The 18,045-nt window shown below is 46.8% G+C and overlaps 1 protein-coding gene, 1 long non-coding RNA gene and 1 pseudogene across 3 annotated transcripts; 2 read left to right on the top strand and 1 right to left on the bottom strand.

Moving 5' to 3' along the window:
* Positions 1 to 4,288: 4,288 nt before the first annotated feature.
* LOC149354951 (uncharacterized) lies at positions 4,289 to 6,002 on the top strand. 2 transcript variants are annotated; one of them, XR_016289680.1, is made up of 3 exons: positions 4,289 to 4,668; positions 4,752 to 4,865; positions 5,606 to 6,002. It is a non-coding gene; the product is annotated as an uncharacterized LOC149354951 (long non-coding RNA). The 2 variants fall into 2 exon arrangements; XR_016289681.1 differs by having other exon boundaries at positions 4,289 to 4,865; positions 5,668 to 6,002.
* Positions 6,003 to 6,080: 78 nt separating this feature from the next.
* On the top strand, positions 6,081 to 7,601 carry LOC149354952 (uncharacterized; annotated as a pseudogene).
* Positions 7,481 to 11,050, bottom strand: LOC149354953 (uncharacterized). Its single transcript, XM_089576043.1, has 5 exons — positions 11,017 to 11,050; positions 10,357 to 10,711; positions 9,934 to 10,105; positions 8,576 to 8,675; positions 7,481 to 7,509 (listed from the first exon to the last, which is right to left on the bottom strand). Exons 1-5 carry the CDS (start codon positions 11,048 to 11,050, stop codon positions 7,481 to 7,483), a joined length of 690 nt encoding a protein of 229 aa, XP_089432169.1.
* Between the last annotated feature and the right edge of the window lie 6,995 nt (positions 11,051 to 18,045).

Below are 18,045 nucleotides of genomic sequence, written 5' to 3' on the forward strand. Positions count from 1 at the left end.
CGGACCGTGAACTTCAGGCTGTTGGGTGCTGAACGAGATTATACCGGAATGCTGGTTACGAGGCATTCTCAGGTGTCGAATTGTTTAAATGCAAATGCAAGTTGGAAAATCATATGCGCCCTCCGCTTTGTGCGTGTATCGGGACGAAAGGTTTTGGCATAGCCCGATGTGTTTGTTTATTCATTTATTAATGCGAGAATATTAGAGTCGTCGTCACATCATAACCAGGCTGATGTCCGAGACGAAATTCGCTGATTGGTCGAGAGAGATCGCGTGACCTTGCGACGTCATCGCAACCTGCTCACATTAGAAGGTGGCAACCTGCCCACCGAGGCTGGTTGTTTGGTAGAGAGGGGCCACGTAATCTTGTGACATCATCACAAATGGCCTACCAGATTGTGGGCAACCTAAATAGAAAGTCGACATCAATAATCAGAAGAAAATGTGATATAATGCTAACATCGGTCCAGTCACAGCATAGCGGATAGCTGCTACTGGAGCTAGCAGCCCGAATATGGCGGATGATGGAAGGGAAATTGCAAATAAGCTTACGTAGACGCACACAGAAGTCGCAATAGAAGCCGCGACAATTGTGAAATCTAATGCTATCGCATTCCTCTCTTAAGGAGACTTAAGCGTCCCCATAGTTTTTAGCACGTCAAAGGCCCACTTCGCCAATCTGCCAATGGCTTTGGCGGGAAAGTTGTTCCAGTCTCTTCCAGTCTGGGTGAAAAATGATTTCAGATGCGCAGAAGTGGATGCTCGAGGAGGATGGACGGCTTTCGGATGGCTGATGCGATGTGCAAGGCGGTGTGCAGGGGTGATAATGAATTGACTCCGAGGTGAATGATAGAACTTGTAGAAAAGGCAAAGTCTAGCTATTTACCGACGGAATTCCGGGCTGAGAAGGTTATCTGTTGTTTTCAGTGCTGTAACGCTCGTATGGCAGACTAGTCATAATATACAAATCTTTCAGCGCGGCTTAGGACAGAATCAAGGGCTTTGGCATGGTTAATTAGTTGTTGAGGTTCCCAGATAAGATAGAGCATTCATAAATATTGCAGTTTAGGGCGGACAAGAATTAAATTTAGGGCGGTCAGTTTTACTGAAGGAGGAGCCAGTCGCAAGTCACGTTTCAGATAACCAAGAACACGGTTAGCCTCATTGGTTACGTTGATAACATGGGTGGTCTAAGAGAGATCGTGAGGCAGATTCCTAGATATTTATATGTAGATGCGTGGGATATTGCTGCGCACCATATGCTGCAGTTTGGTGTAGGGTATGACTGACGATTATGAAATGAGATTAGGGTTGTTTTATTAACCTTGAAAAACATTAGACAATTAGCGCACCAATTTTCTACAGGTTTTATGTAAGACTGCAGTTGGTAAGAGTCCCACCATTAGTGATACTCCAGTTGATGACGCAGTCATCTGCGAACAAAAGGATGGTAGAAGCGGGATTATTTGGGAGGTCGTTAATGTAGATTAAGAATAATAGAGGTCCTAAAACAGTACCTTGCGGCGGTGGTGGCAGGTGGCAGGGAACATGGAAGATGCGAGGTTAATAGCGCGTGCAAACTGTTGGCGGTTAGTCAAAAAATTTTCCAGCCAATCAAATACTAATGGGTTTAGGCGTGACAGCTTGATTAGAGACGGTTATGGTCAACTTTATGGAAAGCTTTTTCAGAGTTTAAGAAAGAGTGCGTTCACAGGTGCGTTAATATCCATACTACAACTGATATCGTTAGTAAATAAAGGCAGTTGGGTAGAGCAGGATAGGTTTTTTCAGGATCCGTGTTTACAAGGATGAAAAAGTTGGCAGACTGCAAAAATGTCATCATCTGTGGGGAAATTACGTGCTCCATTAATTTAGAGGGAACGCTAGTGATATAAATTGGATGATAATTCTTACTCGACGACGGAGAGCCATTTTGTGCACCGGGATGATTTTTCCTACTTTCCAGTCGTGAGGCACACTATCGATCTCAAGTGATTGCTGGAGGCTGTGAGAAAAAAGAATGGCTACGATATTTGTAGTATTCCTGAGAACTTTCGCATTAGCTTTTATTGATGTTTTTTATTCTGCACTGTTTAAAGAAGTATTTGTTTAATTCATATAAAGCGTAAAATTAAATAGGCAGCTTTATGAAGATGTATCATCAGCGTCAAACGAAACGCGAGAATACGCGTCCAGCTTGTGGGAGCCCGATCAAAGACGCCTCATCGATAAATTTGATGTTATACAGAGCCGTGCGGCGAAGTTCATTATAAAATAATATTGCCGGGGAGCTAGTGACACACAAATTATTTGAGCATTGGAAACAAACATCTCGACAGAAGGCGGAAGAAAAACCGGCTAAAACTAATGCATGCGATTTACAGTGACTGAATTCGTATAGACAAATTTGAACACATCGAGCCTCCCCACTACACCTAAAGTTGGAGGGATCAGAGCTGTGAAATGGGAGAAATTAAATGTCGCATAAAAAACAGTACCTGAAAGAAATGCTTTATCAGCGGATGCAGACACAGCTGACAGTGTCCGTTTTTTCTTCTGAAAGGGGGGGGGGGGGCTACTACTACCCTTTCTTTCCCTGTTCCGGAGTTCCTGACCAAGCTGTCCCAAAGAAACTACGTCGACATCAACTGAAAGCAACTTTGCGGCACCTTTGCGTTTCCATAGCTTCATCGTCCACACATCCGTGCAGGTGATTAATTTCGCCCGCACTGTAGCATATACTACTGAATAACAGTTAGGATGAAGGCCAACTTGATGGACCTTGCGGGCTAGCTACCATGCGTGTAGTGTACACCTGCCCGAGCGGGGCGATGGAGGTTGCGCGCTACGAGTGCAGGAATTTGACTCTGCGCTAATTCATCAGTCTAAAGGGAGCACTCTTACGTTGACAGCCTCGCTTAAGAAAGACGGCGTCTATTTTCTGATTTTCGCAAAGACAGAGGTAATCGAGCAACATCCCGCATAATTTTAGCTGCGTAACCATGGTGGACAATTTAGGAGGCGATGCTAGTCTGTGCCAAAAGTATTGAGGCACCATAGACTGCTGTGTAATGTATTTACAAGTTGCATCAACGCCACAGAACATCGTCCTGCGACCAATGTGCATTGATGCGTGACCTCGAAGAATTCAATGAGCTTACTGTGGAAATGCGTGACCTTTTCAGCGAGGCATTTGTGCGGCGATATATTAGGGCCCCGAATTTTCAATATCTGGGCGCTAGTGTCGTCAGATCAAAATGTGATGTTCCGTGTGCTCTTGACGCAGTCAGTACCAGTAGCTGGATTCTGGACAAGCGTTCGTTTGTGGTTCTTTAACCTAGTGCCGAAAATTACTCCGAGGATTGAAATTACCCTAAAAAAACGTTTGGCGCTGAAAACAGATGTCTTTTTTTTACATAGAGTGCAGCAGGATGGAGCGACTTGGTGAAACTGATTTTGAAAGCGAAATGCGCTACTTCTACCTGTACGAGCAACAAGAAACAATTTCAGCAATAAAATCATATTTTTGTCGTGATGCTGTATTCTTTTAGGACATACTTAAGCAGTCTCATAAAAAACCCTTTGACATCATACATTTCACTATAACATTTATGTCTGCGATGAACAACTCCGGAATTCCGTGCGAACTCTTCGTGTTCATAGGACACAGAACCGCCGTGGTCCACGAGGTCACTGTTCAGACAACAGTGCACTTTAACGCAGGAGGAATATGCTGCGCAAGTTCAACCTCCTTACTGCATGGTTCCCCTTTCATGACGTGTGCACCGTCTGGAATTTTCATGTGCGGGCGGAGGCAGGGAGTTATGGTAGCTTGAGGCCTTATGCCGAGATCACTGAATTCGACGCGGTCAAGTAAGGCATGAGGAGGGTCAGAGAAGTTCCAAATATTCCATGTAACAACCATAAAAAGAAGCCTACAAGATAGCCGAATAGCCTAAAGCATCTGTAAAGAGAGTTTTCTGTTGCGCCGCCATACGAATCCCGCTCGGAGTCAGAGGTTAGACTCTGCATACTTTTTTAGTTGTTCTTTTTACTGCGTTAGCAGTATAGCCTGCTTTCCCAAAAATTACCTCGCTGCGTGCGTGCAGCCTCCATCCTTGATGCCCACTCCGGTGGGTGCACATCAGGGCATTCATTGGTAAAAATGCACCATCAAAAACTTTCACCCATCTCCCCACCCCCCGTCACCCACCTGTACCCGATATTGGGCGCGAGCGCCACCACTGGAGGGAATGGCGCGAGCGTCGCTTTTGCGTAGCAAGTGGGATCACGGGTCTCCTCTTGCTGTTGCTGAAGCGGACGCTCGCCTGAATTTTGTGCGTTTTAAATGCTAAAAGTCGTGTTGTCATCTGCATTTTTCGTTTTTAGTGAGTGCCAGCATTGCGCACTTTAATCGTGTGTCGTCGCTTGTACTGCTACAGTTTATTTAAGCTTTTGCCATGGTCGCTTACTGCTCTGTGCCTCAATGCCGGACTTACGCGGCGGAACCAGGCGTAAGCTTCCACTTCTACCCGAAGGACAGAAAGCTGCGAGAAGCTTGGTTAGTCAAGCTGCGAATGGGAAAAGGTGCGAGTGTCCATTCTCGTGTGTGCAGCAAGCATTTCAGCGAACAAGATTTCGTCTATGGAGTTGGCGCTAAACTGTTCGGTGAGTAGCGGCCAAAGTTGCGGCGCGTATTTGCGTCCGCGCACGTATCACTTGTGGAGTCAACGAAGGATGTTTGTTGACAGGGTGGAAAAGGCGTTGGCTTCTACGCGAAGCAGTGCCATCCCAGAACCTGCCTGTTCGGCCTTTGGATGGCCAGCCGTCTGCTCGGCGTCGCCGAAACAGGGTACAGGGCGGAGGTAAGCTGAACGTGCATGGCAGCGTCGGGCGCGATTACGCAGTTTTAATTTCGCGCATAGCACTCCATGCGTAGCATAGTTACGTGTTTGCAAGTAGGTATTACTTTGTGTCTAAATAATACTTTTTTTGCTTGCTGCGCCTTTGTGCGGGGAGCTTTTGGTAACGTGGTGTTGAACTGGCGTGTATTTGATGAATGAATGTATTCATTGTGCCGCGAGACTCATAAAAGCGAACTAATGCTTGCCGGTGGCGTGTAACTTCCATGATTAAGCTCATTTGTTATTTTGGCGCTCGTAGGCTTGCTGATGTTATCTTTTCTTACAAGTGCTAGAACCAGTATCTGCTAATGGTGTTCGTATCATTGTTTACATTTTGTGCCACTTGCACGCGCGTGACGAACATGTACGAACGCATTTTAAAACGGCTTGGCTAAATTTCAACATGCATCTGTTCTGAAAATCAGTGTACATCATTGCTAAGCTAAAATTTGTTTCCACAAATGTGCTATGCAAACAGAGGCCGAGCTTTAAACGGCCAACGTTAATAAAATACAAAGACCAGGTGCTGTTCACCTGATCACCTAAGTATCAACTGCAAGCTTCTTCATTTGTTAGTCAAGAATTTCATTAGAGTGGAATTAAGGCTGATATTGCAGTGCGTGCAGCAAGGGTGGAGAATTTATACCTACTTGCATAGCAAAGGCTGTGGCTAACTGTTTTAATTATTTGCTTTTATGCAGATAGAAGTTTGCAGTACCACTGTGGGAGAAACGCATATCTGAAGCTCATATTTCATTTTCAGAAGATAGGCCGTTCAGCAACATTTTCCCTAAAGAGAAGCTGGTACCGTTGCCTGTACGCGAACAAGAAATTGAAGCAAGTACATCTTGCTCAGGAGAAATTGAAGACAGTGCACCTGACTCAGGGTTCGACGCAGATATCAATCCCGGTCCAGGTGGCAATCAAGGTATCATTGTCAGCAGGATTATCTATATATATATTGCATTTGCTGACTACAAAAATAAATGTACATTATTTGCTTCAGATATCCCTGCCGAGCTTCATGCCATAAAGAAGGAGATTGGCGTGCAAGTCGACACGCTGGATGCTGCACGAAAACAACCACTGAGCACGGCAAACATCCAGGGAGAAAAAGATCTGAACATCTTAAGTGGGATTCCCTGCTTCCAGCTGTTCTATAACATATGCGATATTTATACTTACAGCCGGATGCTGATGCAAGCAAAACGATTTTGCTTATCAAACGAAGATGCGGTGCTATTAACCCTCATCAAGCTTCATTACAACATGTCATTCGCACTGCTTGGTGTGTTTTTGGCATTCATCGCACCACGGCATCAGAGATCTTCAAGGCCAGTGTGGTAGTCTTGGCTGCAATAATGAAAAATGCAGTCTTTTGACCGAGCAAGGAAGCTGTTGTTGATAACTTGACGGTGTACTTCAAGGAGTATTCAAGTGTCAGAGCTGTGCTAGACTGTACGGAGATACCGATTCAGAGGCCGAAGGATATGGAGTCCCAGCTGTTAACGTATAGCTGGTACAAGGGTGTGTACACAGCTAAGGTTTTAGTTTGCGAGACACCGGGAGGTCACATTAGTTACGTAAGTGAAGCTTATGGTGGCCGAGCATCTGACTCCCATATAACAAAGGAGAGCAAGATTCTAGAAAGATTTCTACCTTCAATTGATAGCGTTATGGTGGATAAAGGGTTCTTAATAGACAAACTCTGCCTTGAGCACAACATCACAATGGTGCGTCCACCTTTCCTACGCAAGAGAAACCAACTTACAAAGCATGAAGCTGAAAAAAATCAAAGCATCGCAGCAGCTCGGGTTCATGTTGAACGTGCAATTCAGCGCATGAAAGTGTTTAAGATTTTGACGGGGAACTTGGGCACCGAGCTTTTTGCTTATATTGACGACATTATCAAAGTCATTGCGGGAATAGTGAATCTCTCGAAGCCTATCTTCAGCAGTGACAAGTATTTAGTACAGTAGAAGACTACCAAAGTGCATGGACAATATGTTTCAGCACAGTTTCTTCTTTGGATTGTGTTTCCTACGGCTCCTTTTTTTGTTTGCTTGAACGAAGTGGTGGGAATTTTTCTACATTTTCTTGAGTGAGTTGTGCATTGTGTTTGCCCTTCTGTTTATATGTTCTTATCACCAGTTTTCATCATCTACCTCAAGTTTGTTACTTCCTTTACATATGTGCTTTAGGTGTCTTGCTTCTCTTGACCGAAATGTTTTCCTGTAATCTTTTAGTGTTTTCATTCTGTTCATGCTTTTTTCTTCTTTATGTCAATAAACAATTATGCGGCAAACAGCATGAAACTAAGTGTGCAAGTTGAGTTTTCACAGTCTCAGTAACATCAAAGTTTGAAATGCATGAACACACTCTTTATTGCCAACCATTGGCACAGTAAAAATGAATGAATGGTAGACACCAGTTGTCATTGAGTTGCAAGGTAAGGCAACACATAGGACTTGAAAAAGTCAACAGCCCTCTCCACAACATCACTGAAAAAAGAACTGTTGAACTCTACAGGAAACAACAACAAGTTTTCGTTGTCTTGGAACACAAAAACATCAGCACTAGTCACCCTTGCCAATCCCATCTGTACCTGCACTTGACAGAAGTACTTGCTGGTCTTTTTCAGACAGAAGCTTACGCCTTCTCTTGTTAATTCTTTTGCTTTAAATTTTTCTAAGCTTATGGGGCACTTCACTTCAAGCACTCTTGGAGTGCAGCAGTCGCATGTGACTAACCCATCTGGACTGGCAGCAATGCATGGATGCTGGTCTGAAATTAAAAGTGCACACTGTTGGACATTTACATTTTGATGCTGACTTGCAGCTAAATAGGCCATCTTTGCCGTTTCTTCTAGCAGAGTGCCTCTTGCCATTGCAGGTGTCTGGACTGAGGTTTCTCGCAATAAAACTTTCAACAGAGGTCGCACATCATGTGGGCCCATCCTTGTCCGGAGTGTGTGCACTCGTGTGTATACAGAATAGGCAACTGATGCTGTCACCATTCCTTTTCTGTACATCAGCCAGTGTGGAGAATTTGCTTGAGTCTTTGTTAAATTATTTACCATGTCAATTTCTGTGTTTGTGTATTGCTGTTGGAGGTGGCTGTAAATTTCTTCTGTTGAGTGTGCTCCGGCTGCAATGGCCTTCCTGACAGCTTCAACAAGTGCTGGTGGGTTTTTCACACCGATATTTCCTGGGCTTCTTGAACTTGTAACACTATCAGCAGTGGATGTGATTGTCTGTGTGGGTACCAGTGGTGCTGTGTCAGTGCATGATGGATCCACATTCTTGCTGCCTAAACCTTTACTGGACAGTTCACAGTGACTTCCTGAAATGAAAGAAATACAAATTTATTGGTGTGCTTTGAAACAAAAAATAAATTTCTGTGCATTTTTTGCGTTTGGTTATGTTGCTCTCTAAACAGAGATGCATACTGTAGCATCTAAGTTTTCCTGAAACTATTTATTTATGGGTAACTAAACAACTGGTCAAATAACAAATACAAACAGTGGCAGTGCACTATATGAAACTGTTTACATGCAGTAAAAAAGCTTGGTAATTATTGGTATTGGTGCCTTTCAATTGACATGCTATAATGAGGTGCTAAGTCACAAAGCAGTTTACATCAAATAAAACTATAAAAATATATCCACTTACTGTCTTCACTGTGGCGGAGTGCTACGCAGTTGTATGGCAATTCTTGAAGCAGCCTCTTCAGGATGTTGCCATCAGGCACCTTGATATTGTCTCGTTTAGCCTGAAACACAAAAGGTTCAATCAGCCTACTTTCCTCAGCACACTAATAGCATTTTTATTTCATGGCACTTTTTAATCCTCATTATGATGTTGAAAACTGAACTTAGTACAGCTCTGATGGTGTTGCACGGCTACTTTCAACAAACTTAGTGCGCCTTAACTTGATCAGTAGTCCAGAAGTTCTCGAGGTGCATTGGAAGAGGCTGTAGTGGTCTTAGTCATGCTCGAAATGAAAACTTTTCACATAAAAATGCAGATAATATTTTTGCGAGTATGCCAAGCAATGTTTCCAAGTAAATTTTTTATTTTGATGCTGTTTCTCCTTGCTTAACACATGCATCCTCTCAGCAATAATTAAAAACTATCTATTATATTGGTTTGGTTTGGTTTGGTTTATGGGGTTTAACGTCCCAAAGCGACTAAGGCTATGAGAGACGCCGTAGTGGAGGGCTCCGGAAATTTCGACCACCTGGGGTTCTTTAACGTGCACTGACATTGCACAGTACACGGGCCTCTAGAATTTCTCCTCCAAAGAAATTCTAGCCGCCGCGGCCGGGATCGAACCCGCGTCTTTTGGGTCAGCAGCCGAGCACCATAGCCGCTGAGCCACCGCGGTGGCTTCTATTATATTGTTTGGCTGTATTAAATTAAATATTCCAGCTGTGGTGGACAAACAACTTCGATAACAGCTATGGCTTGTTAGTCTCGATGCACTCTGTGCAAAGTGCACTCAAAAACTATAAAGAACATTGACCTCAGTGATTGTTCACAGCACTTATCTCACACCAGTATTATGAACAGAGCAAGCATTTGAAATCATGAAAAGAGTCACTGTCACAAAAGGTTTGTAACTTTGACTAAACTGAAGCATGCATCGAAGTTAGTATGCTGCAGGAGAGGCATTCACACATAGAAGTACACGAGTGCAAACACCTGTGCCACTGTATTCATAATCAAATGAAACAGCAGCAAACTACTGTCTTCTCTTATGAAAGGTACATAAACCTGAAAGTACTCTGCCTCGCTGTATCCTAGTTCATGAGCAAAATAAGGATGACAAACTATGCGCTCTATTTTTCTGCTACAAATTTCGTGTATGTTTCGACCAAAACCAAACTTGCACCACAACAAACACCTAGCATTGCTACAGGTCTATGTGCAGTCATTGCTAATCATAATACATATGCTAACATAATAATATTTTGTGATACTCTATCCTCCTCTTATTTCAATTTGATGCAACATGCATCATGACTTACCTTTTTGGTACAGTGTAGGTCCACTATCTTCCTTGGTGCATATTTTCCTTTCACAACGGCTTTCTGATCTTTTCCCCATTGCTGAGGAAAATCAGTAGATGACATGAGGTCGAAGGTCTCTGCATGATGAATGTGCAGCAGCAGAGCAACCATGTGCTTGCACTTGTGCTGGCTATAAAAAATAAAGAACGCATAACCAACTTTGCTTTCCAAAAACAAAGCACGCATATCATGCTTTACCAAACACATCTGATATTATAATGTTCTCACTTGTTTCAGCAGTAGATGCAGCTTACATGTTACAATGTTTCATAATATTTGTGTAGTAATATGTACAGTTTAATTCACAGAAAAGTGCCTGCAGAGCAAAAGATAAACTACAACAGTTATACTCCAATCATGAAACCAATGTTAGTATCATACCCTGCTTTGCAAGTGCAAGATGCAGCAGTTACTGTCCTTCCTTTTATTTCTATCTCCAGCTCGTGAGGGTCTTTGTTGACAGCGGAGGTCTGAAGGATAAGCCCAACAAATGTGACTTCATCGTCTTTGCAAAGCTTCACGCTGCACACCACTACGTGCTTTGCGTCATAGACAGCCTCCCCTTCTATCAAAAGCCGGGAGGTCTCAAATTTCTTCTCAATGAAGTCATTGATGCTTGACAATGGAAGTTTCACTGAAACGAAATAAAAGATTTTGCAGCGTGACAAAAAATAACACGCACGCGCCTCAACAGGAGTGATAATTTCGAATGGCCGAGCAAGCCAATAAACACAAACTAGAACATTACAGACTGTGACCTCATGGGGAAAGAGTCAGCAAAATTACCCTGCGCGGGATAAACAAACATTCGCCCGAAGCTCGAATGGCAATACCGTCGCGGTCAGTGCGCAAGAATGCGCGGCGTGAAATGCAGAACACTGACATTTAAATATTTATCCGCGTCGTCTCCAACTACCCAACCCGACTGCTGTACAAAGTTCTAGGGAGCAGTCGAACGACGCCGCTTCCGCCGGCGCTGCCTGAAAGCGCTCGGCACCTGTCACAGAGAAATCTTATTACCGATATTCAGTGACCGCTTACCTCTGACTGGTGTGGCACCTTCAGTTCGCTCCATAGCATCAACAACGGTGGTCGTTGCACGATCGCTGCCACTTCAGCAGCTCGCTCACACGGTAACGTGTTTTGTTGTTGCCGAGTGAGTGGGCCTGATGCCTCAAATTGAGCCTAAACAGGTCCAGACCCAAGCGCATTTATTAAATGAATAAATCAACTATTAGCGCACAGCCAAACTACCTGGGAAAGCGTCACACAGTAGCAGTTCAACGCGCGTTATCCCACTTAGTGCGTCAGGCGCGAGCAGCCGAGAGGTGGCGCCACGGTATGTCCTCGCGCCCAATAGCCGAGGCAGATTGTTGTGAATGCTCAACGTATTCAGGTTTGGTTTGGTTTATGGGGTTTAACGTCCCAAAGCGACTAAGGCTATGAGAGACGCCGTAGTGGAGGGCTCCGGAAATTTCGACCACCTGGGGTTCTTTAACGTGCACTGACATCGCACAGTACACGGGCCTCTAGAATTTCTCCTCCAAAGAAATTCCAGCCGCCGCGGCCGGGATCGAACCCGCGTCTTTTGGGTCAGCAGCCGAGCACCATAGCCACTGAGGCAGATTGTTGTGAATGCTCAACGTATTCAGTCGCCCAAGCGTTCTACGAAAAAAACGCTAACAATCATAAGCCTGTCGTGTCAGACACTAAGAACGGGAAGTAACTGCGAGAAGTAGATATAAGTCGCCAGACAGAGAATTCAAGATCGAGCAGGGCGAGAACAGCCGATGGAGCCGCGCGCTGGCGATTGGCAGCAATATTTTCTTAGAAGCAGAGTGATTTCAGTGAATCGGCATAACGAAATCACTTCATCGCAGTTACATTTTATCGCAGTAGATCTTTGTGAGCGTAATCACTATCTCATGCCAGCAAGCGCATGTATTTCCGCACTGCCCTTTTGTGTAATCGGTATTTAATTTTTTTCTTATTAGTACATCTCCACCGTTGCAAAGAACGCGCCTTTCGTTGCTTATTTCCGTCGCGCGCAAACAAGAATACGCGGATGCCAAAAAAAAGAAACTGCACCAATTTATACATCCTTCTTTTGGTAATACTAGTAGTAATATCTCGGGTTTAACGTGTCGTGCAGACATTGGGACTATATGACAGACGGTGTAGTGGAGGGCTCCATATTAACGGAGACCAGCTGGGGATTTTCGACGTGCGACAGAGCACGCTCGTTTTTGTATTTTTGGAATCAGAAGCCAAGCTGCACAGCCATTGAGCCATTTTTTTTTCTTTATTGCCCTACAGGCCCATCGTGAGGGGTTTTATTTAGAACTTGCTGTCTAAGACAATGAGCGCCTACAAAAGTAAATGTTGCACTACCCACCTCGGTAGCTCAGTGGTTAGGGCACTCGGTTACTTATTCGGCTTACCCGGGTTCGAACTCGGCCCCGGTGGCCACGTTCCGATGGAGGCGAAACGTAAAAGCCACCCTGTGCTGCGCGATGTCAGTGCACGTTAAAGGGCAACTGCGCCCCTTTTTGAGAATCTCGCGATACTCAAGGTTTCAAATCTATATAGGCTGTATGTAAAGCATGCTAAGTTTTTTGCACTACCATTCAAAATAGTGACTTAATCGACGAATAAACTTTGCACTTCTTCTCAAAGCAACAAAGGAATGCGGGGAAGTTCAGTGTGATGTCACAGAAGGTATGATTTCAAATTACTGCTGCCGTCAGCCACGCCCTGCCATGCCTCGTTGGACGCTGCCAAACAACGTTTCGGCGGGCTTTGACTTCGATGGCGTTGGTTTTTTTCCTTCAAAGCAGGCGTTTATGCGTTGGAAATGTACGGATACTTTCGATGACGTTATCATGCGTCCCCCACTTAGCGTTGTGCGCTGCGGAGAAGCTTGAAGGGCGTCGCATTTTTAATTGGTGATTACGTCACCGTTTCAAATGATAGGCCAAAAGGACTTCGCATACTTTACCTGGAAGTTTCATACATTCGAGCCTTTTAAGCTCGTCGATTTCTTAAACCAATGCAGTTGCCCTTTAAGGATCCCCAGCTAGTAGAAATTATTCCGGAGCCCACCCCTACTGCGCCTGTTTCTCTTTTTTCTTTCACTCCCACCTTCCTCCCTCTCTTACGGCGCGGTTCAGGTGTCCATCAAGAAGTGAGATAGACTGCGCCATTTCATTTCCTTAAAAACCACCATCGCAACATTGTTGGGTCCTCGCGTTAATTTTTTTGTCTATTTGTGCGATATGACGCAAAGACAATGCAGGCATTCTCAATCGGTACTAAAATGACTATAGACACCCAGTTTTATTGCGTGTTTTCTCCTTTCAAATCACGCCATAGATATTAGAATACATGGATCACTGTGTGGTATTCGCCTACGGCCACTAAATAATTTAGAAAATATTTTTTTCTCCCATGCTGTTTCGGTTTCATCAACCGAATGATGGCTGTGACGTGAGTTCAACATTAGGTCACGTGAGGCACGGGAAAACTAATACAAACGCTGATACGTTATTTTGGCTCACTGTAGCACTTAAATCAGCTGATAATTACAACGAACGACGTATCAGCAGTTATATTGCCGTTTTATAGCACCTCCTGCGGCCTAATTTCCACTACACGTCACAGCCATCGTTATGTTGGTGAAACCAAAACAAGGTCAAGAAGAAATTCAAATATAAATTATTTATTATGTGTTGGTGAATACCACGCGGTGCTCCATGTACACCAACGTCTAACGCATCGTTTGAAAGAAGAAAGCAGGCAAGCAAAAGTTTGGTGTCTATAGTACATTATTGAGTTAGACCAGTCCTAACATTTTGATTAAAGATTTACGCAAATATGTAAAAGGGAGGAGTAATAACTCAAGATTTCATATAAACCTGACGTGCAAGTGTTTAGAATTGGCGGTAGTACATTACAGAAGCGTTAATTAGGCTTCTTCCCAGGCACTAGACGTCCTGTAAGTCTGCTGTCGCATATACTGGGTAGCATTTTCGCACTTACCAGCGCCGACAGCTACGGGTGTGTAAATCTATGCGATAGATCATTTCATTTTGTCGGAAAACAAGACGTATGCCGGGATGCAAAAAAAGTGGAGCTGAACCGGGTCCCGAACCGGTTCGGAACGGTTCCTTTGAATCGTTCCGGTTCAGGTTCAGTTCCAAGATGGCGAAAAAAATATGGGTTCGGTTCGGTTCCGGTTGCGGGCGAAAATTCGGGTTCGGTTCCGGTTTCGGGTTCGGGTTCAGTTCCGGTTCGACACCCTGGGAGAAATACATGGATATATGCTCGACTTGCTGCAGCAATGCCTGGTTCTCAAAGACGAGGTCTACGCAAGTATTAAGGCGGAAGCCTTTAATGCCTCATCGTTGTAAGCAGGAGCTGCCGACAGAAATGACACGCTTTTCAATTGGTCGAAGTGGTTGTGACGACACAGAGCACGAATTTCAAACGGGGCCAATTGTACTTCGGCTAGTATCCATGCAACCAGTTAAAGGGATGGTATAGTGATGTTCCAAGTAAATAAATAAAACCGAGTAAGAAATTGGTCGATTTGGGGAATCGAACCGAGGTCTCCGGAGTGCGAGACGAGCAAGCTAACCACTGCGCCATGCCAGCTCGATGGTTTGGAATGAACAAAGGCGCGTCTAGTGATACGGTGTCTTCGTTCACTCCCATCTTCCTCCCTTCCCGTTACGGCGAGGCTCAGGTGTCCATCGGGACAGATACATTTCCTTTCCTTTACCGACGAGCAAGGCGTAGAGCCGAACGGGCGATGGCGTTCTGTGTACTCCCTGGCAGCGTTGCAAGACGCCGTCGCGTTCCACTCTTTACCACACATCGGTGACACAAGCAGCAAAACCGCGCTTAAGGCTTTCGCCTCACCGCACTTTAGGTAAGCAAAGTGCCCCCCTGAATTTTGAAGCTAAACGCTTCACTAGGCTAGTCAACACCGAGGCTAGCGTGGGCTCCGTCGTCAGAAAAAGCCACAGGTGCGCATGCGCGAACTGCGTGACGTCACGGTGGACACTCGAACCGCGCCGTAAGGGAAGGAAAATGAAAAGAAAATTGGTTTTAAGGAAATGCCTGTCTCTCATATCTTGGTGTACACCAGAAAGAAGTGACGTCACACGCTGCACAAATAAAAAATAAAGAAAAGACAAGCAGTGCGTGAGGAACCTCTCACATCTCGGTGGACACCCGAACCGCGCCATAAGGAAAGGAAAATGACAAGAGAATTGGTTTTAAGGAAAGGACTCCTGCCTGTCTCATATCTCGGTGAATACCCGAACCGCGCCGTAAGGGCCTTAAGGAAAATGAAATGAAATGAAAATTGCTCTTAAGGAAAGCAAATACCTGTCTTTCATATCTTGGTGTACACCCGAGAGGAATGCACGCCGCAGTACATGTCTCTAAAGGAACCTTCTAAGACAGCACCGTATTCACTACACGCGCTGCTCCTCCTCCGCCCTGCCGCAGCTTTTCGCTTCGAGATATCCAGGCTTAACCTTAGCTAAGCCACAGCCAATTTTTTTTCATCTTCTTTCAGTCGCAACAACAATAACAATAACAAAAAAAAATTGGCGGGAGCTTAGATTTGGTTAAGCCTGGTAGGTTGCGAAGGAACACAGCGCGCCGCGTCTACAGGTCACGCGTGGCTACCGGCCCCCGTTGCGCGACGACTCAAAGCGTCTTCAGACGCGGGTTCGATCCCGGGCGCGGCGGCTGAATTTCGATGGAGGCGAAATTCTAGAGGCCCGTGTATTGTTCGATGTCAGTGCACGTTAAAGAACCCCAGGTGGTCGAAATTTCCGGAGCCCATCACTACGGCGTCCCTCATAGCCTGAGTCGCTTTGGGACGTTAAACCCCAATAAACCAAACCAAACCATCATAGCGTCTTCGGTATTTTTTTATATTTTGTTTTTGATGTTGTTGCGACTAAGAGAAAGAAAACATAATCTACAGCTGGTATGACGTCACAGCGGCAGTAGCGCCACAGGTGCGCAGCGCGGCAAACACACACCGTAACTGCAGCCGGGCTCTCTGAAGGAGCGAGTTGGTCGCCCATAATCTACAGCTGGTATGACGTCACAGCGGCAGTAGCGCCACAGGTGCGCAGCGCGGCAAACACACACCGTAACTGCAGCCGGGCTCTCTGAAGGAGCGAGTTGGTCGCCCATAATCTACAGCTGGTATGACGTCACAGCGGCAGTAGCGCCACAGGTGCGCAGCGCGGCAAACACACACCGTAACTGCAGCCGGGCTCTCTGAAGGAGCGAGTTGGTCGCCCATAATCTACAGCTGGTATGGCGTCACAGAAGCAGTAGCGCCACAGTTGCGCGGCGCGGCGTTACTACAGCCGGGCTATCTGGAGGAGCGAGTTGGTCACCCATATTCACTCCGCTAAGGTCAAACGTAACTGCGGCCGGGTCACGCGAAGGCTTGAAAGTGCGAGTAGCATTGCTTTTGCAATAAAAATTGGCAGTGACTTAGCTCTGCTATGCCAGGATATACTGTTACGACCCAACTTGAGATCCGTGATGATAACGGTGGCGGATTCAACAGCGGAAATTTCGAAAGCTAGATGACCCCACCAAAAAGGATGACTAGCTGGGAAATGGTCGATGGAGCTCTTCCCACGCTCGGCTCGGTGCGAACGACCTTCCCTTCTAGAAGCGACCGACGATGGACCGACGACAAGGGAAGAAAGGATTCACCTCGTCTGAGAGGAACCGGAACGAATCGGAGGAAGCCGGCGCAAATGCGGCCGCGGCGCCAGCATGTCTACGCCACACCTGTATTCGATAGACACGTGCTGCTTGCAGTGATGTTGCACCGCAGTGCGAAGGAGTCGCAGACTTGCGTTTCCCCCTCGCCAAATTCCCACGTGTGGACTCTGCAACAGAGACCGGTTCTGACCTTTGACCGAGTCGGACGTGTTTTTGACGCTCCTTCGACTTCGGCCGGGCCTAGCTACGCCGTGCAGCAACCGGGTTGGGCCCGCATCGCCTGCACGTACGACCCGCAGGCAACGGACCTGGACCTAGGATAACCACCTCCCGTGGCCCCCCGGCCATGGAGCCCCACCAGGAGGCCCGCGGCCGCGGAATGCGCAAACCTAGGACTGTGCCGGACGGACCTCGTTCGCAGAGCGCACGCCGCGACCGGTCTATCGAATCATCTCCGCTGCTGGAGAGGTGGATAGAGTGCGTGCAACGCGCAACACAGCGCGCTGCCCTGACTCCGGAGACGGCGAAGGCAACGCTACGCACCTTGGCCCTTCCGCCACGTGCTGCTGCGATGGCGGCGCGCGCGGACCAACACGTGGGAGCCGCCATTGCCAGCCCGGTCCGGCAGCCACCACTCGGCGGCGGCTACATTCCAGCAGCGGTGGAAGCAGCTGTAGAAGAGCCAGAGGGGGACGACGCCATGGATCAAAGCACCCATCGCAAGCGGCGCCGTTCCACCCACTCTGAAGAGGGGGAGGGGAACAAAGGCAGCGGGGGCGAGGAATCTGCTGCGAAGCGCGAAGCGCTGCAGCTAACTGCACCTGTCTCACCTTCCCCTCCGCGTCCTGAGGGAGCGACCACAGGACAAAGAGCCAGGGAGGTGACAGCCGACAATGGCGTGTCTGCCAGTGCTGGCTGCTTTCCCCCTGCTCTCGCCGGAACGCAAGCCCCCACCCTAAGGGACCAGCTGCCGGTGACGACATCGGCTGACGCGGCGCAGCAGAAGCCAGCAAACCCGGCACGTGACCCAGAGGCCGCAGCTGCGGCTCTCAGTCGGAGCGCGGCGCACGCTGCCAGCGTGCCTGACAGCAACGAATGCCACGCCCCCCTGGCATCCTCATGCACACTGGAGACCGCCAGCCTGATCCCCTGGCGCCAGGCTTCAACCCGAGCACAGCGAAGGCGTAAGGCTGCCCTGCAGAGAGCTGCTGCTGCTGTGGCGGTCCATGAGGAGCTCCACTGGACAGTCCTGTTCCGGCCAGCGGAACGCGGCGTGGCCATAAGCAGGGAACAGGGCTGGGAGAT

The sequence above is a fragment of the Amblyomma mixtum genome, chromosome 3 (genome assembly GCF_055824585.1).
Source record: "Amblyomma mixtum isolate Tamu chromosome 3, ASM5582458v1, whole genome shotgun sequence".
NCBI lineage: Eukaryota > Metazoa > Arthropoda > Arachnida > Ixodida > Ixodidae > Amblyomma > Amblyomma mixtum.